The sequence below is a fragment of the Dryobates pubescens genome, chromosome Z (genome assembly GCF_014839835.1).
Source record: "Dryobates pubescens isolate bDryPub1 chromosome Z, bDryPub1.pri, whole genome shotgun sequence".
Taxonomy (NCBI): domain Eukaryota; kingdom Metazoa; phylum Chordata; class Aves; order Piciformes; family Picidae; genus Dryobates; species Dryobates pubescens.
This window is the reverse complement of record NC_071657.1, coordinates 116,261,868-116,283,369: the sequence shown is the minus strand read 5'-3', so window position 1 is coordinate 116,283,369 and position 21,502 is coordinate 116,261,868. Positions and strand designations below refer to the sequence as shown.

Sequence of the window (21,502 nt, the reverse complement as noted above, 5' to 3'; positions counted from 1 at the left end):
TACTCCAACATGAAGCCACATTATGACCAAAAAAAAATTATTATCTGCTCCTTCCTGCCCAAACAACTCTTTCAAAGGGCATCTGCCAGGTTATCAAGCCAAGTAAGCTGAAGATGACCTAATCACCATTTGCCTATAAAGGACCGGTGTTTCAAAGCAATGTTCCCTTTCTGGCCAAAATAATGTTCTTAGGGAATTGCTTTGTCTGTTAAAAGAAATCTGTAATAAAGTGACATACTGGACTGTAGCAGGTATCTAGCACTTCCCATGTCTGGTTGAACATATGGTGTGCATGGAGTCCCTGGTGAGGCCACACCTCGTATAGTGGGGTCAGTTTTGGGCTCCTCACTATAAGGTCAAAGAGCAACTAAGCTGGTGAAGGGCCTTGAATACAAGTCTTACAAGAAACAGCTGAGGGAACAGGGGTTGTTTATCCTGGAGAAAAGGACACTCAAGGGAGACCTTATCAATTTCTGCAACAAGCTCAAAGGAGGCTGGAGTGAGGTGGAAGTTGGTCTCTTCTCACACGCATGGACAAAGGGAAATGGCATCAAGTTGTGTCAAGGGAGGTTCAGGTTGGATATTAGGAAAAGTTTTTTCATAGAAAGATTTATCAAGCACTGGAACAGGCTGCCCAGGGAGGTGGTGGAGTCACCATCCCTGGAGGTATTTAAAAGATGCATGGATGTGGTGCTGAGGGATGTGGTTTAGTGATAGTAGCAGTAGGGGTGGGATTGTGAGCTCCAGGCAAGCAGTTGGACTTGATGATCACAAAGGTCTCTTCCAACCTCAACATTTCTGTAATTCTACATAAAGGAAATTTAACAGAAGTGGAATATTGGCTTCACAATGGGCACCGCAAAGTCTCCAGTTTTTAAGGATGAGTTAATTAGTGGTGAGGAATGTCCTTGAAACAGGTGATACTGCAGTAGGGCAGGAAAATTACTGACCTGAGTCTGAGACAGCCTCCAGCCTGATTTTTGGGAAGATGTCAACACAGTGGAATTTACACAGATACAAATCTTGGAAAGTCAGAAGCATTCAGACTATACAGAGATCACCATTACAAAAACTTCCTTTCCAAGGATTAGCTCCCAAAAGATGCCACACTCTTGAACAGTGTTCAGCTATTAATGAGATCACTTGTGAAACAAGTATGTCTGTGTAGGTACCTACAGAGTATCTATCTCTGCAGGAGAGGCTGAGAGACCTGGGGCTGTTCAGCCTGGAGAAGACAAAATTTAGAGGGGATCTTATCAATATCTAAAGGGCAGGGGTTAAGAGGCTGGGGCCAGACGCTCCTCAGTGATGCCCAGTGAGAGGATAAGGAGTAATGGGCACAAACTAGAACACAGGAAGTTCCATCTGGACATGAGAAAAAACTTCTTTCCTGTGAGGGTGACAGTACACTGGAAGAGGCTGCCAAGAGAGGTTGTAGAGTCCCCTTCTCTATAGAGATTCAAAACACAGCTGGAGATGAATCTGTGATCATGCTTCAGCAGAGTGGTTGGACTGGATGATCTACAGAAGTTTCTTCTAATCCCTACCATTCTGTGATTTAAAACTCTGCTTTCCAGCAACCTTAGAAAAAAATGTTAGCCAGGCTCTTCTCAGCAGACCTAATTTAGGAAGGGGGCTCAAGTAAGCTATTTGCCATTCTGAACTTCAGTCTCCTTCACTTACAAACTAAAGGTTGGCACATGATCTTCCCTGCAGCCATGATGTCAGAAGTGAGAGGATCAATCTGTTTTAAGTATCTGTTAAAATTAACTCTCAGAAACACAAAAGCAACTTTCCTATAAACCATTCAGTGCTTCTTTGTTCTCATTGATTAGCTTTGGCCTCCACAACATCCTGCAGCACTGAGTTCTCCATTTTAACAAGGCTCTGCCTGGGGAGAAAAAACCTGCAGGATGGGTCTTTAAATCCCCCAATCCAGTAACCCCACTGAATGTTTCTTAGCTTGTGGGTGAATACACGCAGCGAATAATCATTCTCAGGTCTTCTCTGCAAATTTGTTATTTAACAGAACTATTATATCCACTCTTTCAGGCTCCAGAATATTAGGTATAATTATCTCCAGTGATACAGAAGCTGCTCTTTCACTTATGCTCATGACTCTCCTACGTACCTCTTCTAACTCAGTACCTGTTCTTTGGGAAAGTGCAGATCTGTTTACATGACCCATTTACATCTGGGATGCCCAGAAAGGTGTTTGACGTCCTGTGTGAGGTTATTCCAGGCTGCTGAAATACAGAGGGTTCACTAAATCTCTGCAGTCTTTCAGTTTTCCTGCAGGGGTCCCCTGGAAACCACAAATCACCATGACAAGGAACCTTTGAAGCAAAAGGACAACAAACACCAACTTTTGCTTCCAGTGACCTTGCATTTTTAAACTGCAGTGTAACTGGTGCAAATCACAAGAACATCCTGTCCTCTTTATCTCAGCTGAGATCTTCTCTGAACGGTATGTGGGCTATTGGTTTTCTTTTCTCCAGAGACACACAACCTGGCCAGGTGCAGACTGGACCATCGAGTGATGGTTTGCATTGCCTAGCACAACTTCTATGGTTCCTCTACACAAATGAGGCAGCACAGCAGCTGGGCACCCCCATGTGTTTAAAATGCTGAGAATCATAGAATCATCAAATTATAGAATGGTTTGGGTTGGAAAGAATGTCTAAAGGTCATCAAGTCCAACTCCCCTGCAGTGAGCAGGGACACCCCCAAGCAGATCAGGCTACTCAGTGCCCCATCAAGCCTGAGAAGAAAGACACCAACCTAAGAAAGCTTCAGGTTTATTCCTGAACTGCTTTAGAAATTAATCACTGTACAAAATGTGACATTCTTTAGCAAATAGAAGAGCAATGCTACATCACTTTGCATGAGCAAATGTTATTTCATGTGGCAGAGCAAACATGGAAGCATGAACAAAAGAAAAGGCTCTATAAATCCAAATAGCAACTTGTACCTGCATGTGCCATGGCTGGCACCCTAAAAAAACCCTGAGGTAACACCCATCTTGAACTCCATATGAATACAAATTGCATATCAGCATTATGAGGAATCTGACAAATAAGATGGTGGAGGAGTGATGACCTGCATTCTACTATTGCCAGTGTGCTAACCAAGAACAAGATGGTGACAGCACTTAATAAACAAGACCAGCCCCACAACATCCAGGATAAACCCTTGCAGCACTGTTACCTCCCTGCTATTCTCTTAATCCATTCCCTTGTTCTTGTAGCCAGAACTCATTTTTGCCTGCAGACTGAGAAGTGTGTTGTTTAGGCTCCACTGGCTCCAGCACAGGTTGCCTGCCTGAAGCAGTTCTTTGTAGCCAATTCTCTCCCTTAAGGACCTGCTACAGTACTTCATTAAGTAAAATACTCCAGCTTCCAGCTATCCTCTGTGTTTTACAAAAGGCAACTGAACCAAATATTATAATATGACTTTGATATATAATCAGATGAAATATCTCCATGGATAAAACTTCCACAAACATTTTATGTAACAAATCCACAGTGATTTTTAAATAAACCCAGTTTGCTTGTGGTTAATCTCTATATACATTATAAACATAGGCACACACAGTTAAAACTCTGACATGGTAGAGTCGTGTGTCGGCTTGCAAGATGCCAGAAAGGTGTTTTTGGGAACCAAAATCTTCTCTGATTCACAATCAGTGCCTCAGGCAAGTTTGGAAATGTCTTCATACAGGATATCTTCAACTCGGCGTCCTTTTAAAGGCCCCTGGAGAATAACATGGTAGAAGAAGATTAAAATACAAACTTGTTTGTTTGTTGAATTCTTGATTGGGAGCTCAAAGTAAGGTACCTAAAGGGGCTGTATGAAATCTCACCACACGTGGACACCTTTCCAGAAGCACAGCCAAAATGAACTCCACTGGAAATCACAGGCAGTTGCATTTTTACCCAGTGCTGGAAACATTAAGAGCACAGCAACTGCTTTTCTCTTCAAGTCCTCTGTCTAAAAGCCACACATGGAACCATACAGGAGATGCACAGCAGAATGCATCCCAAAAAGTGCAGGTTTGGGAGTTGCTCACACCACAGTATTTTGTGTTTCACTATTTTCCAGCTATGACAGTGCCTCAACACTGTTCCAGGAATCTTGTCACTTAAATACTTTTTGGGTTAGTTAAACTCCTTGCAATCTGGGGTCAAACATAAACAGATGGTTTTAATGAATTCACTGTGAACTAAGAAGTAGTAAAAGACAGAAGAAATTTGTGTTCAAAATTAAATATAAAAATCCTGGTCACTCTGCAATCAGTAAGAAAATTCTCACAGACTTCACTGCTTTCCAGGCTTATCTTTACCCATTTTAAGTTATAGACTCAGAATTCTTGCAGGAAGGGGAAATCCTAACATCTGCAAGCATCAGAACTAGAGGAAAGACACCCTTGCTTTCCAAGAACAACATTATCTCCTTAGCTGCAACCAAAACTCCTCCTGACATCTCCATATTCTCAAGTGAATTCTCCAGAATCAAATACTGGCTGAGTTTCTGCAGCCCTTCTTTGAATGGGATCCTAAGGGTCTCTCTCCTACAAGCTATGTTTAAGAAATCTGACCTTGAGCCAGCATCCTCTCTGCTGTACCAATGTGTTTAAAGACTGGGTTTGCAGAGGAGAACAAAGCAGCAAGAAACTACGCAGACACAATGATGTGGCCTGATTTTAGCCCAAAGAAAAGTAAAACCCAAACAAACCCCCAAACAAAGACCCAAACAGAATTGTTAACCATGAACAAGGCAACAAATAAGCACATAAAGCCTCACATTCAGACTGGAAAAAGCAGGAGAAAATCCACCTCCTTGCATACTTCACATTTTTACCTTCCCACAAAACAGTACAACAACAGCCACTTTCACAACAAACACACAAAATATTTTGCAGGTCTCTTTCAAGTTCAAAACTTGCTAAATTCAGCATCCTGGCATCTTTTCAAAGGCAGACAGCAAAGCCTTAGTCAGCAACAGGGAATATGTGGCTGGCTGGGCATAGGTGTGGGGTGACCACACATTTTGCTTGCCCTAAATCCCATCTGTAAGATTAATGACACAATCTGTCTCTGTGAAAGCTCTCCAAAGCACTGATGAAAAGCACTCCACACAAATGAGATCCTGCAGTGTCTGATACTTACAGAGTCGATGGTTATAGTTGCTGAAAACTTCTTCTCGTTGATAGATTCCAAGATGCCTTCATTTCCCCTGTAACCACCATTTAATACCATCACTTTCTTGCCTGAAATGAGAAACAATAAAACAGAAACCAATGACATAGTGTCAGGGAAAGAATCATAGATTCACAGGATCACAGAATGGCTTGCATTGGAAGGGACTTCTAATGGTCATCTAGTACAACCTCCCCACAGTGAGCAATGACATTTCTGTGCAACTAGACCCTGTTGAGAGAGCCCTATCCAACCTGACCTGGAATGTTTTCAGGGATGGGGCTTCTACCACCTCACTGGTCAACCCGAGCCAGTGTTTCACCACCCTAACTGTAAAAAGTATCTTCCTTAGATCTAGTCTAAATTCCCCCTCTTTTAGTTTAAAACCATCACTCATTGTCCTGCCACAACAGGTCCTGTTAAAAAGACTATGCCCGTCTCTCTTAGAGGTTCTCTTTATGTACTACAAGGCTGTCTCCCCAGAGCCTTCTCTACTCCAGGCTGAACACTCTCTACTCTCAGCTTGTCCTCATGGCAGAGGGGTTCCAGCCCTCTGATCATTTTTGTGGTAGCCTCTGGACCCATTCCAACAGGTCCAGAGCAGAGTAGAGGGGCAAAAAGAGGCCAAAGCTGTTTCTCCCACATCCCATTCCCTGTGCCAGTGGCTCAGTACACTTTGATTTTGCCTTTTGTCTCACACAGGCAGTTCCTTAGGACATTAATCCCAGTGTAAGCATGGGCAGAGGTCACCTGCAAATACCAAAGAGCACTCACAAACACCATCAGCTAGCTCTTCACCAGCTCAGAAATGCAGAATGCATCAGGTTTACTGAAAAAAAATTTAAAAGTGAATCCCCAAATCCTACATCCTGTTTCCCCCTACACTGACAGCGTTCTGCTTACTGCTGCCCTGTTTCCTGAACTGCTGGTGAGATGCTGCACACAGACATTAGTGTGTACCATCAGCCAAAGAACCGAACAGGAGATAAAGTAAGCTTTGCCAAGTGCCCGCAGCTATTCAAGGCACGACTTTGGAAGGAAGATACAGCATAAATATGACCAAGAGATCTGCAGGGCTCTGAAATGCTTCCTGGCAGCTGAAGAGAGATGCTTTCATCTTGTCAAATGAACTGATTCCTAAAGCACTTGTGTCTTTACAGAAAAGAACCAACTCTTATGAAAAGAAGGGACTGTGAAGACTGAAAGCAGAATCAATGTAAAAATTCCCTAGAAAGTAACCAGAGATATTTGGTAAATGATCAGAGAAGCTTAGGAAAGGCTGTGCCAAGAGCGAGGTGGCTCTTAGGATATTTTCAAGGGGATGAATTACAGTTTAAAAGAACTGAAACATAAGTTTTGCAGTGACAGCCTAAGCTGAAAATCAACCAAACCACCATACCTGGAGCAGGTATTACAGTTTCCAGGTGCGTCTGATCCAGCTTCAGTTTGTCCCCAGAATCAATCATCTTCACCACTGCTGTGTATTTGTCAATCACTTCCTGTTGTGAAAGGGAGAGGTCAAGCAGAAAAATAAAGTATTTCTCTGCATTTGCATTTACTTCTCTACCTTTACATTAACAAACTCAAAACAATGGGTCCCTCTACACTCCCAAAAGCAGCAAGGACTTTGGAGATGTCCTAAAGGCATCCAGCTTCCACAAACTGCTGACTGGCCACACTCTGACATCCAGGCTAGATAAAAAGAGTCCCTCTTCAACATCAATAACTGGTCTATGAGACCACTAATTTTCATAGAATCATAGAAAGATTTGGGTTGGAAGGGACCTTTAAAGGTCATCTAGTCTAACACCACTGCAGTCAGCAGGGGCATCTAGGTCAGGCTGCTCAGGGTCCCAAACAACCTGACGTGGAATGTCTTCAGGCCCAGGTTACCTAATGCCTCTCTGGAGCAACCTGTGTTTCACAACCCTGTTGTAGTTTGAGCTGGGTGCCCCCCTGGTGCATTCACTTCCTGTGTCCAGAAGTCCAGCCCAGAGGGATGGACACAGGAAATTGTGTATTCCCTACCATAATTCTTTGCACCACTATAAGATCCAGTGCGGAGCCTGGCACTTCCTCTTTCCTTCCCTCTCCGAGACTTGGTAACTGGGGGAGAGATCTCCCGGCCATGGGCCTGATTAGGCCCAAGGCCACAGGGGGATGGGCAGTCTCAGGCCTGGCCAGCTGAGACTAGCCCAGCAGAGGGAGGGGGAAGAAGGAGCCCTGGGGGTTTTGCATGCACCCTCAGGTGGGGATGGGATCTTTCTTTGTCACTGCGCTTTGGGTTCTCTGTAACATTCACTGCTTTCTATTTAAACTTTCATCACTTTTGCAATCCGTTTGCCTGAGTCGTTATTTCTGCCTGTGGTGGGGAGGGGATCTGCCCCAACCCATTACAAACCCTCACAGTAAGTACTTCTGTATTTCTTCCTAATATCTAACCTAAATCTACTTTTTTTTCTGTTTGAAATCACTAGTCCTTGTCCTATCACTACACTCCCTGATCAACAGTTCTACCCCATCTTTCTTACAGGCTCCCTTTAGGTACTGAAAGGCCACAAGGTCTCCCTGGAGTCTTCTCTTCTCCAGCCCCAAGTGTCTCAGCCTTTTCTGAAGGCTTTGTAAACCTTCAGGTCAGCTACTTTCGTTATTTTTCAGAGATGGAGAGTAAAGTAGAGGTTTCTTTCCCTCATGGGAGTCTAACTAAGCTGGCTGGAAACCACCTAGTGACAACTGCATTATTACCTCTCAGTGAGATGGCTTGAGTTTATGCACCTAGCACAAACCATGTTCCACCTGTCATATTCAGAGCTCAATGGAAGGCATCCATTGAGACTCATAAACCTTCCACACATCTACCAAAAAAGCTGTGATTTTGAGCCCTACCCACTCTTGTCGATTATTCAAAACACATTTGGGTGTTGTCTTTGGCACTCTTGCCAGACTATTCAGCCCTGGACTACCTGGTACATCATTCCACTGGCAGTGGATAAAAGAAAGCACTTCCAAACAACAGAGCAAGGCTAACAGCCTGAAAATTTCACATGCAAATGGGACCTTGTTCAAACGCTGCTTAAATCACAGAATCATCTAGGCTGGAAAAGACTTTTAAGATCATCATGTCCAATCAGTAACCTAACACTACCAAGTCTGCTGCTAACCACATCCCTCTGCACCACATCTACAGATCTTTTAAACACCTCCAGGGATGATGACTCCACTTACCTGGGCAGCCTGTTACAGTGCTGGACAACCCTTTCAGTAAAGAAATTTTTCATAATGTCCAATCAAAACCTCCACTGATGCAACTTGATGCCATTTCCTCATCCTGTCACTTGTTACTTGGGAGGAGAGAACAATTCCCTCACCTCACTCCAACCTCCTTTCAGGGAGTTGTAGAGTGTGAGAAGGTATCCCCCAAGCCTCCTTAAACATCAGTGCAAAACTGACCAGTCTGAGATTCAATCCTGTTCGCACAGCTCTCGGTTACATCACATTGACAAAGTGACTGCTCTCCAAGATGGATGCATTAACAGGAACACAATATGCATGACAAAACAGTGCTTAAGAAAGGATCACAAAGTAAATGACATCAAACCAAATCAGAGATTCACCTCCTGCCCATATGAAGTCCTAGTACAGTTAAGGTGGTGTTTCAGGTCCTGCCAGCGCTGACTGAAGGCTGAATAGATCATACAATGAAATAGAACTTCAGAAGTCATCTGACAGCAGAGAAGCCCAACCAATGCCACATGCTTCCTGCTGCACACTTTACCTTAACAACTCCTTTCTTCTTGTGATACTTCTCCCCAAGCTTTTTTGTTACAATTTTTACAACGATTTCCTGGAAGATTAGGGAAAAAAACAAACATAAAATACCAAAATACACAAAGAGCAACACAGGCTAAACTAAATGTACATTCAGGTCACTCTGCCTGCAGCCCCAGGCTGTACAGCACAGGGAAGGAATGAATGAAGCACAGAGAAAAGGCTCAGCTTTCAAGAATTTATATTTATCCTCAAATTATTGCTTCAATGTAGCATCTCTCCAGACTTCTTCTGTTGTTTACAAATACAGTTACACTTGAATTCAGGTCAGGATGTGTCAGCTCACAATGGGTCACGGGCAGGATGCCTTGATCTAGAAGTCCAGTCAAAAAGTAAAAGTTGAGGTGAGTGCTCCCAGCTCAAAGGCTGCTGTTGACTTAGACATCTCTGTGTGAGTTAACCTCTATGTGGAGACCATGATTTAAACATGACCTGTCAAGACTCACAGTATCACCTCTTTAGAGATTTCCATCCCATCTGAGGATGCTTCAGGCTGTAGATGATGCTCAACCAGAGGAGTAACTCCTCCCAGACACAGCAAAATGTCACATTTAGCAGTTTGGAAAATAAGAGTGAATTTAGTTTGGAATCTGCTTTTGGATCTTTGCACAATACAAAAGCAGCTTTAGAGATACAGAACTGGCTGCATCTGGTATAATAGTAACATTTTTAAGACACTTACAGGCTGCAACCAGTAGTCTCTTCGAGATGTTCTTTTCTTCTCCTCTTCAAGCTACAGAACAAGAATAAATAATTAACATTTACTTCCACCTTTCACTGCAGCTTTCCCACAACTTTGTAAGCTGAACCCATTCTCCAGGTCTACATCAAGTGTGAAACAAAACAACAAAAAACCTCTACATAAATAAGGTTGAGTCAGAGCATGCTTCTTGCATAAAAATCAATCTGATGAGATTTGTAAATTCATGATAAACTGATGGAGATTTATATGTGGGGTTTGTTGAGCATTTCTAGATATTTTCTTATGTTACAAAATCTGTTATTTGCCTTTACTTCCAACATCTCAGTGGTCTAGGGAATAGGCACAGATGAGCAATAGAAACCAGTTTTAATGAGTAAGAAAAATTTTTGCCTGGTAAGATATAAAGTCTGAATTCCACATGAACTGAAGATCTGAGGTCACTTCAAAGGGATACCCTGGTAAAGCGGACATGGGGTTACAAAGACATGCATTCTGCATGATTATTACCTCCATAATCTCATCCAGTGCAGATTTCTTCTTTTTCTCTTTGGACTGACCAGAGCTATGAGCTGATGATTCTTTTCTTTTAACTGCCCCTTCCACCATCTTCAGTGCATTTGGTCCAAGGACACTGCTGGAAAAGTAAGATGGTGTTTTCACAGCAGATCTTACATTGTTTCCTCTACCAAGCTGCATCTGAAGAGCTGGTTATGCAGAACAGCCTGCTGCTGCTCTATTAATTTCAGTTCTGCAAGTCACCTTGCAGGCCCTGCCTGCCTCCTTCTCTAGAATTGCATTTGGCTGCATGCCCAGTGATGCTTGCTGCAAGCGGTCCAGCAGAATGAAAACAACCTAATGATCAGTTCACCAGAGCACAAGCAAAGAGTTGATCAGGGACTTGAGTTCAATGGAGAATCTGCAAATAAGGTTTTTAAATGTGAAAGGACAAGCTGGCAGCTTTAGAGAAGCCATCTGAATAGAGCAACTCTCAAATGTGACAGACATCTAGAGCTCCTCCCAAACGAAGATACTTAAACCTGTCCATCCAAGGGAAAAAATACGTGGGAATCTGCACAAAATGGCTTCACACACTGCAAATAAACACCATTGTCACAATCATATTCGAAACAGGCCAACAGCCTACGAGCTATGACAGAAAAGAACAATCAGCACAAAAAAGTCACATCTTGGGGATCAGGGAACACCTAGGGAAAGTGAGAACTGCCTGAAGGCCACTCGAGTTAAACCATTTTTATAAAAGATACTGCGATGCAGTATAAAGAAAACAACAGGTGTTATCTCATCCAGTAAGATGGAGAAGGATGCTGGGAGCTGGACAGCAAGGTAGTATTAATATGGCCTTACAACAAATCCCATGTTCTTCCTGTGGTGAGGATGTTGGATGTACCGGCACAGGGAAGATATGTAGCAAGAATGAAGATACAGAAATGGCAGAAGCAAAATTGAGAGAAAAACTGTGTTTCAGAGGAAGTCTGGATAATCTGCATAGCAGAGTTCTAGATAAAATAGCACATTAAATCACAAATCAAATAGCCAGTACTTCAAACAACATTTCATGAAGAGTAACATGTAATTAAAACGTGAAAACTGCAGTGCCTATAACATGGAAATAAAACATAAAAAATGCAGTGCCTATATTTAGGAAGTAAATATCTAGCTGTGATAGATACCGAAGGATTCCTGGGAGTCAATACTAAAAGAAATCTTATTTAACGTATTCATTAAAGACCCTGGGAGAAAGATTGAGAGACCATGGGAGGAAAGATTGAGAGACCACCAACACTGTTCAGGTATGCTATTTTGTGTCCAGTTCTGGGCCCCTCAGTTTAAGAAGGACATCGAGACACTTGATCGTGTCCAGAGAAGGGCAACAAGGCTGGGGAGAGGCCTTGAGCACAAGCCCTATGAGGAGAGGCTGAGGGAGCTGGGATTGTTTAGTCTGGAGAAGAGAAGGATCAGGGGTGACCTCATTGCCCTCCACAACTACCTGGTTGTAGCCAGGAAGGGGTTGGTCTCTTCTCCCAGGCAACCAGCACCAGAACAAGGGGACACAGTCTCAAGCTGCGCCAGGGGAGGTTTAGACTCAAAGTGAGGAGAAACTTCTTCACTGAGCGAGTCATTCATCATTGGAATGGGCTGCCCGGGGAGGTGGTGGAGTCACCGTCCCTGGAGGTGTTCAAGAGGGGATTGGACGTGGCACTTGGTGCCATGGTCTAGTTGTGAGGTCTGTCGAGACAGGTTGGACTTGATGATCCTTGGGGTCTCTTCCAACCTTAGTTATACTGTGATTGGTATGGAGGACACAAGAAGGAAATGGCCATGGAAACAGAACAGGGTTATCTTGAAAACCATGTTTCAAGACCCACAAAATTCAACAGCAAGCTCACACGCTTTTAAAAGTTTACTCTGATTAGCTTCTGTCTACTGAAAGTTGTTTAAGAGCAACAAAAGCAGAAAGGGGCCAGGCTATAATCACAGATGACAGCTACCAGTATGGCTCAGTCATGAAAGAGTCAAAAGCAATCCTTGGAAGCAAGACAGACAAGCACTAACACCTTCTATATGCCTTGCATGGTGATATTTCACTTGCAGCACACACAAATTCAATCAGCTTCTCTGTTCAAGATTAGCTGAAACTGGAGCAAAGACAGGGAAGGGCTATTCAGCAGATAAGGGGAATGGGAAGATGAGGCCAGCACTGTGCAGGCCTCTGGTACAGCACAGTCCAGCTTGAGAGTCCTCTACAGAGACACTGTCCAAACACCAGGGGGAAAAAGAACTATTTATGTTGAACACCTGTACCAACATGAAAGCAACTGATGTAAACTGGCTCTAACTGTATTTATCTGTGAAATTATAGACAAGATCCTAACCATCAGAGCAAACAGAGCTTGGAGGATCTTACTTTGGGACTATAAGGCTGGGGAGACTGAAACTGTATATAACAGTGTACAATGGGGGCTGATCAGTGTGTGGATGAGACTTTACTCTGGTACACTTGCAGTACTGCAGACAAGAGCCAGTGACCTTGATTGCAGATTCTGCTCACTCCTTAATTAGAAGTAATTCTCATCTTGTCCACTGAGTGAGTTAAGCAGGGATTTGAGGATTTAAATTCTTGAGGGAAAAAAGTAAGCCCAGAGTTCCTAGTCTGCTCAAGGTCAGGCAGCTTCAGATTCCGGGCTCATATCTCAGTTTTATGTCAGCCACACAGATGTTCAAGGGAAGCACACCTCACCCCTCACACCTGTCCTCTCACTCCCCTTCTCGGTAAGGCTCCAACTCCATCTCTGCACCCAACTAGCAGGATACTTACGCCCTCAGAACTCTGCCACCCACTACCTACGATCTCCTGGTCCTATTTCTGAACTCCACTCAGGAGATACAAGTGCCAGGCTTCTGTAGCTTGTGCTGTGATCACTGAAGATGGAAAACCATAAAGTCCTACTGCACGCTACACTGGAGTGCTGAGCAGCAGGTTGTACTCAACTGATTCCCAGTAACGGCCACCAGCTGCAGAACACATCTATACACCGACAGACAGAAGCAGTTTCCATGTACAACTCTGAAGTAATTTTGCTGCTACACAACCACTGCAAAGCTTACAGACAAGTATATCTCAGGTGCTATGGAAAAATGAGACTACTTGATACAAGATTTCACATTCAGCCAAATTTTAGTAAGCACCTTAAGTACTCCTCACCAAAACTACTCAAGTGAGGGTCTGAATTAAGTTTCAGACTCATCTTAAGCACAGCTCAATGCTTGGGGATAATTTACAAGTCTTCCTCAAAGCCTGAAATCAGTATCTATTATTGCAAAGAACTACTTTATTGTCTCATTTTATACCTGGCATATCTCCCATCAGATACCTTATCTGAGAGCTAAGCTTGTGATGAGAGGAAAGCTTTCATTTTACCTGCAACAAATTTAATTACAACATTGCCCCCCATGAAAAGATGTACTGCTCATCAACAGCTTCACAGGCTGCTATACTCAGTACTGTTTGCATTATTGATCCCTTTTGTCCTGCTACATGATGACAGTTAAATTTGGGAGCTTTAGAAATATTTACATCAGATGGATTTAGCTTCTTAAACAATGATCAGCAATTAGACAAGGCAATCAAACCTTTTAGGAACCAAATTTAACAAGTCATGATATTCATTCATTGAAGGCAGATGGGACTAAATGGCATTCACTTCAAATGCTTTGGCTGGATCCCTTCTCCACCTTTTCACATAACAGAATCTACTCAGAGGAACCTGTAACTGCCTGTTACATTATGGGCATGTGCCACAAATCACAGTGAGTTCAGCAAGGCTCTTCACAGCACTCATTTAAGATAGTCCCATTCATTCATTTTAAATAGAAAAGAAACCATGAAGTTACTCAGCATCCCCTCTTGAATAACATGACAGGATGAGATATTAGACTGCAAATACAAGACACACCTTCCTACCCACACAAATACCATTGTCATTCAAGTACTTTGCAACAGTAAGGGTTGCCCTTAAATTCTTTTCTCACCTTGTTTTGGAAGATGCTGCTATTGAAGTACTTGCTCCTTTGTTTAAATTAAATGCAACTAAAAAATAAAAAGACATTACTCTATTTCTATCTTTAAATCAAACTGCATGGAAGGATGTTACAATTTTTTAATCTGCAAATGGAACAAGATCATAAATTTGAAACTTTACCAACCTATGGTGTAGTTCAGCTTTTAAAATAAATTACATTAAACATTATAAGCAAGCATATTCTGTATTTCCATATCCCACAGCTCTTTATCACTGGTCTCAAAGCACTTCAGGAGGCACTGAGCAGGCTTCAGTGCTCATCTCATTTTAATCACAAAATCAGCTTCAATAGGTGCTAGAAAATGACACACATCAAAACCTGGTTACCTTTTTCTTCTTCATTTTCTCTGTTCAGTTCAGTATAGACTGGCTGTTCCTGCAAAAAGAACACAAAACACATTTCATGAGTCAGATGGAAAACTGAGCCAAGGTATCATATTTTGGTGATCATTGATTAGCTCAGTTTTACAGACCACTGTAAGATTATCACAACTAACTGCAATATTCTACCTGGCTTGATTTGTAAGAAGATTATGAATTGAAAACATTATCTCATTACAGGCTCCTGTGTAAAAATCTCTAATTAACAGTCTCTACAGAGATGATGTCTAAACTTGCTTGATTCCAGCATGAAAGCGGCCTTCCAATTGAACCAGCATTATCAGACTGGTTTCTGGAAAGACTGATAACCAAAGATGGAAATTCTGGAATCTTTCCAAATTTTTAGCACTGAAAGCTCAGACCATTTAAATTTCAATTAGTTTTAAATTAAGAAAAAAAGGTAACTGTTTACTACAGCATTTAACTGTTACCTATCAATACCTGGGATCAAATGGGAGGTTCCAGTTCCAGGCAACATGTATGGAAGCCATGGAGATAAACAGATCCCAAATCACATACCAGCACCAGCCAAATAAAACTTCTCACTATATGAATTTGATTATGTCAGCCCACCCCACTGCACAAAGTACTTGGTATTTGCAGCCCTAGAAGTTGTGAAATACTATAAATGAAGGCGTGCCTTGCTGGTTACTGTAGTTCACTCTGCGTTCCTAAATTCAGAAGTGTTTTTTTAAACCACTAATCACTTGAAAACCAGTAGCTATTACTCCTTTAGAACTAAAGTCAGGTACAAAATAACTCTGAGCTTTCCTCCAGAACAGGATATAATCCAAGTTAACTATGCAACAGAAAATTCAGAACGTAAGTGAACTGCTGCGGTGATTCATGTATGGAAGAAGACAGGCTAAATCAAAGTCTGAAATGTCCAGGATTGGACACCAGGGCCACAGGGCAGAATTCCACTATTTCAAAATCACATCAAATCTAAAATGAGCTGAAGCCTCTGCTTTCCTTTATTTATTTTGTGCTTTCTTTTATTTACTTTGCATTTGAAATTGTAGAGGATTTTCATACTCATCAGCTGTAGAAAACATCAGCAAGTTCCTTACTCAAGGAAATGTAACAGGCTGCAATTTCAAGAGAAACAAGGTAGTTATCTGGAGGAGATTACTCCTTGTGGCTTAGAGAACAGCAGTGGAGCCAAATACGCCCATTGCTCCCCAGTCTGAAACAGATGAGCTTGTAACCTGAAGTATCAATCTTACTCATCACCTTCTGAGTGCAAAGGCATTAGCAGTGCAAGGGTACCAGCAGCATCAAATTTGCCATTAACTTAACCCAGAGGAGTTCTGAGCAGAAGGTCATTTTCCTCACCAGTTCTTTCCCCTCCAAACCTCTTCTAACTTGCTGTTCAATGAATTTAGCAGTTTTTTCTTCATCATCCAGATCTTGTTTCTTCTTCCTCTCTTGTTCTTGTTGCCTGCGGATAGTCTCTGGGTCTCTATCAATGTACTGAATATACCAGCCCTTGGGAGTCTCATCAACCTTGCAAAGACCTACAAAGTTGGTGCAAGACAAAGATTAATACTCACAAAAGCAAGCAAGGAATAAAGAAAATATCATTTTCACAGTTCATATTCACTATCACACCATAGATACTTTACCAGAGGCAATGTACTCCTTACTGATGTGGCAAAATTGATTTTAGGCAGTAGTGTCCTTAATATCTTTTCCTGCCCTTCAGCTAACAGGTTCCTACTTGGAAACAGGCCAGAGTATGTAATAAAGCAGACAGAGTGTTTTAAAATACTTCTCTTATTGGAAAAGAAAAGTTTCCTTCCCACTGTTTTCACAAGATAAAGCACAGAAACCTAACATATACAAACAACACACACTAATAGCATCACACTAAAGGAAACTTATACTATGCTACATTATTGTTACTAACTCTCACTAAAGTGATTTTTCAAACACTAGGTGACTCACAAATGTATCCTGTAGGGCACAGGCAATCAGAGCCAAAGTAAACTTTCTGTCATACCACAGCCCAATTTAATCTCTCTTCCTCCCACTGAACACAACACTACAGATGTCAAGCTTTAACCCTTTCACTAGGCAAGGATGAACACAACTGCTTGCTTGTGGTCACCTTAAATACAGAGGGATTCTGTAACCATAAGAAATGTTCTATCATCAGTTTTGATTTTTAAATGGCAACTGTTGGAAGTCAATTCAGAATTTTGCAACTCCTCCAGTAAATACAGACCAATAGTTGAAAGAAGGAAAGGTTCAGGACTGATGCTTTTATCTCAGATTTCTGACATTTGTCATAAGCAAATTCCTAAGGGTTAGCACAAAAATATGCGGGGGCATCTGTTAACATATATGGGGAGGAGGGGTGGAGAAAGAAAATGGAGATGGAATAAGTAACATAAATGTTTACTGATCACTTATCAGCAATGCAATTACCCAATGATTTTAAAACTTCCCAACTCAGAGCAACCACATTTACCTTCTCTCCCCAGCCATTTAGTGAAATCAGTCAGCGTCTCCCACTGTGTAGCATTCATGTGGATGTGTTCACGATGACTGATATACTCATTGTACACGATATTATTGTGCACTCTCTTGGTTCCTGAAAAACAGAACAATATGGGATCTAGGAGAAAACAACCCAAACTTCTTGCACTGAACTTACAGAAGACATTAAAAGCTACCTGGTGTAAAAGAAACTTGGGCGTGCTAGTCAACTGCCAGCCAAATACAAGCTAGCAGTGTGCTAAGGTGGCCAATAAGGCCAGGAGCATCCTGGCCTGTATCAGGAATAGTGACTAGCAGGATCAGGACAGAGATTGTCCCCCACTACATGGCATTGGTGAGGTCACACCTTGGATACTAGGGTCAGTTTTGAGCCCCCCACTACGGGATGGACATTGAGCTGCTGGAGTGGGTCCAGAGAAGGACAATGAAAGGTCCTACAAGAAGTGGCTGTGGGAACTGGGCTTGTTTATCCTGGAGAAAAGGAGGCTCAGAGGAAACCTCCTTGCTCTCTACAACTACATGAAAAAAGGTTGTAGTGATGTGGGTGTTGGTCTCTGCTCCCAAGTAACCAATGATAGGATAATAGGAAACAGCTTCAGGTTATGCCAGGGGAGGTTTAGGTTGGACATTAGAAACAGTTTGTTCCCTGAAAGGGTTGTCAAGCCCTGGAACAGGCTGCTCAGGGAAGTGGTTGAACCACCATCCCCAAAGGTATTTAAAAGCTGTGTAGCTGTGGTGCTTACAGACATGGTTTAGTAGTGGACTTGGTAGCGTCAGATTAATGGTTGGACTCAATGATCTTAAAGGTCTTTTCCAACCTAAACAACTCCATGCTTCTATGATTAAAAATAAACAAACAAGCAATAAAATATTTACCAAATCGCCTCCGGAGCAGCTCTAGGAAATCATTTCGGAATTCCCTTAGGGGACAAAAAGTATTTTAGTAAAACACCACCTATCACAAAGTCATTTTTCTATTGTCACTAGCAATTAAATATCTGCCATATAAACATGAGTATTATTTTGAACTGAGCAGGACAGAATTCAGACACTCATGTCCCTTTTTCAGCACAGCAGCATTAAATGCAGCAGTCAGGCACAAAGAACCACAGTAATACACATGCATACACAAGTTCAGTCTTTGCAAGGATAATGCCCCTTCAAAGGGGAAAAATGGAAAGAATGAAATCTAAACATTTCCCACTAATTGCTGGTATTTCATTACCAGGTCTCTTCCCAGTCTGACTGACACAAAGCCCAGGGCAGGACAAAGGGCAGCTGTGGTAGATGGGGTAGGTTGATCACTCATCTCGCTGCTAATTTACGGGCTTGAGTACAAAGCTTCGCTTCAGACTCATGCTGCAGACAGCTCCAATCAACCCAGCTGTCATGTAGGTCAGCTGGACAAAGGACTAAGGGTAACTTGGGAAGTTTAGTCACATCCCTGACATCTCTCTGTAATGGGTCTTTTTCCTCTTTGTTACTCTGCATGTGTGGCAGTCACTGAACAAAGGTGGAAGGGTGACATACTTTGTAACACATATCTACCTAAAACAGGTCTCAGACACGGAATAGAACTGTCAAGATTTGGTTAAATATTACAACTCTCTGAAACCTCTTACATACATTCAAAAGTGCTATCACCTAAATTTTCAAACTGCTATCAGAAAAAGAGCTAACTAAAATGTATCAGAATAAAGTGGGACATGACTGGCCCTTATGGGTCCTGCTGACACAGGAATTAAGAGCTCGGTAAGAATATACAGCAAACTTACTCAGAAAAATAATCCATGAACTGCTGAGGGTTTTCAGAAGCCAGCAGCAATTGCCTCTGGTGGGACTCAGACATGCAATGACATTTGAAGCCATTCTATAAAATAAAAATAAATACTTTGTGTGACCCTGTCTCAATTTGCAAAAAATCATTGAGATGAAGAGTATTAAAAAGAACACATTATAAGTGAACTCTCTGGGAAGCTCCACAGAAAACACCTTAACTCAGCTATACCCTACAGGGGTGGCTGTTCCTCCTGACGAGACAAGCCAGAGGAAAAACTCTTCCTGAAGCCAAAAGCCTCCACACAAATTGTGAACGAGGTTATGAGCCAGGACATTCCAGCAGCCATCTTTGTCCCTCATCGAATGGGATAGATATGGCACCACTCAGGTCCACCAAGAAACCATCACGTGCTTGTGCAACAGCACTGGAAATATCTGCTGCTTCCCTACCTGACCAACACTGACACCAAACATGTAAGAAAGGGATGGTGTCCTTGAACTGCTCAAGATGTGATCCTTTGTCCAGCTCTTGCATGGGGTTAAAGTCATCAGAGCTCCCCAAAAAAAGCCCTCTGACATTTTTTTATCTAATATAATGCATGCTTTTTCATCACAATACAATGAGATCTACAGCAAATTTCATTCCAAGAAGTCACATCCCCCTTACAAAAGCTGCAAAGGAATGGAGCTTTTTTTGCTTGTAGCCACTGTGAAGAGAACAGGATTTGAATGATACAATTAAACATGCACAGGATGCTTTACTTCTGTGAAGTATATTAAAGAGGCTATTTTCAGAGAATGAAAAACTACAAGCACAGTTAGGCCAAGGGAAGGTACTTTTACAGCACAGCTCTGATGGAAACCAGGAAGAGGATACTAACATCCCACAGGCATCTGGGTCGAAGTGAATAGCCAAGTGTAAAAAAGGGGGAGGCTTCAGAGAAAAGGTATACCTTTGTAAGACGAACAAGAAGGGAAGAAACTGAACCAGAATCAGAAGGGAGATCTCAATACAAGAAAGATGTGGACCTGCTGGAGTGGGTCCAGAAGAAGCCACAAAAATTATCACAGGCCTAGAACACTTCTGCTGTATGGACAGGCTGAGAGAGCTGGGGTTGTTCAGCCTGGAGAAGAAGCCTTGTGGGGACAGTGTTTGTAGGAGGGCCTGCTGTGACAAGGAGTGATGATTTTAAACTTAAACACATTTAGACTAACTATATGGAAGATTTTCTTTTTTACAGTGTGGAAACATCAGCACAAGTTGCCCAGATATGTGGTAGATGTCCCATCCCTAGAAACATTCCAGCGCAGGTTGGATGAAACTCCAAGCAACCCAATCTAGTTGAAGATGTCCTTGGTGACTGTAGGGGTATTGAAATAGATGAGCTTTAAAGGTCCTTTTCAGTGTAAGCCATTCTATGACATTATAAAAAGAGATTTCACAGTCTTCCAGGTGTGTACCACCTTAGGCATGTTGCTGCAACCATCCTGCTCCCAAGAGAAATCATAAATCAAGGTTGCTCTCAACTCTCCTGTAAGGTGGATGGGACCCACCTAATTTTTAACCCCATCAGCCTTTCAAGGTGTATCTGAGGGACTGAACCTTCCAGTGATTTTGGGGCCACCCTGTGCTCCCTCTCACCCTGGGCTGATCGGTCAATTTGAACACCCCCAAAGAGTTATCAGCAACAGCACACTTTCTCCAAAGCAGATGACAATTTCTCCCATGGAGGATCAGGGATGCCAACAGGATCTCCTCACAACAGGGGACTCTCCAGGTCCCATCGATCTGCTCCCAAGGGGACCATAGTCCATGTAAGAGGGACTGCAGCCCCCCTCAGGAAAATAAGGACCCTCTAAAGAGATGGAGCTCCTTGTGCTCCAGGCAAGTGAGGTGTGGATAGTCCCTAGTGAGATCGCATCGCACATGTGCTATCAGAACGCTGCTAAGGCGACCGGGGACACCTTCAAAGGGAATCTGAGTCAGTCCTGTACCTCAACCCCCTAGGGAACTGGGGACCTCTAGCAGGTTATGAGGCCACATTCCCTCTGTGGTGACGGCAGTTCTCCCCAAGGGCGATATAAGCCCCTTCGTGTCACCCTCAACAGCACCGGGGAAGTTCACAAGGGGGATCGGAGATCCCACAAGGAGATTGAGAACCCTAACCTAGGAGATCTGACGCCCTCTGTATTCCCAAAAGTACTGACCTCCTTAAGGGGTCTGGGATTCCCCAGCAAAGGGACGGATCCCTCCGTGTCCCCCATGGAGGATTACTAGCCCCGCCGATGGGTCGGGGCCCGCCGCGCTCCCCCGCCACAGGCCCGGTCACCACCCGGGCCGGTCTCACCTCATCGCGGCACTGCTTCTGGCACATCTGGCAGTACCAGCGCAGCTTCTGCAGTCCCTTGGACTTGATGCGGTTGGCGATGGCCTTGGGACTGAGGAAATCTGACTTCCCCATGGCAGCGGCGTTGCCCCTCCAGCCCTAGCCCGGCCCCCTCCCCTGCCG

At 43.0% G+C, this 21,502-nt stretch overlaps 1 protein-coding gene across 2 annotated transcripts; it reads right to left on the bottom strand.

Annotated features, from left to right (window-relative positions):
* Window positions 1–2,742: 2,742 nt before the first annotated feature.
* On the bottom strand, window positions 2,743–21,481 carry KIN (Kin17 DNA and RNA binding protein). Of its 2 annotated transcripts, XM_009900251.2 has the most exons (13): window positions 21,341–21,481; window positions 18,989–19,083; window positions 18,090–18,133; window positions 17,185–17,307; window positions 16,047–16,228; window positions 14,658–14,706; window positions 14,281–14,338; window positions 10,237–10,363; window positions 9,709–9,759; window positions 8,974–9,042; window positions 6,598–6,697; window positions 5,169–5,269; window positions 2,743–3,753 (listed from the first exon to the last, which is right to left on the bottom strand). In XM_009900251.2, exons 1-13 carry the CDS (start codon window positions 21,452–21,454, stop codon window positions 3,691–3,693), a joined length of 1,176 nt encoding a protein of 391 aa, XP_009898553.2. In that variant the 5' UTR covers window positions 21,455–21,481; the 3' UTR covers window positions 2,743–3,690. The 2 variants fall into 2 exon arrangements, with proteins under 2 accessions (XP_009898553.2, XP_054034218.1); XM_054178243.1 differs by lacking the exons at window positions 2,743–3,753; window positions 5,169–5,269 and having other exon boundaries at window positions 5,823–6,697; window positions 10,237–10,360.
* Window positions 21,482–21,502: the final 21 nt, after the last annotated feature.

Bases quoted from the DNA above. Each gene is read 5' to 3' on its own strand.
- KIN (XM_009900251.2), bottom strand. From the start codon at position 21,454: ATGGGGAAGTCAGATTTCCTCAGTCCCAAGGCCATCGCCAACCGCATC. The intron at 17,308-18,089 runs GTAAATATTTTA...TCTGTTTTTCAG, and splicing joins GCTGCTCCGGAGGCGATTTG to GAACCAAGAGAGTGCACAAT. The intron at 5,270-6,597 runs GTATGGTGGTTT...TTCTCATTTCAG, and splicing joins AACTGTAATACCTGCTCCAG to GCAAGAAAGTGATGGTATTA.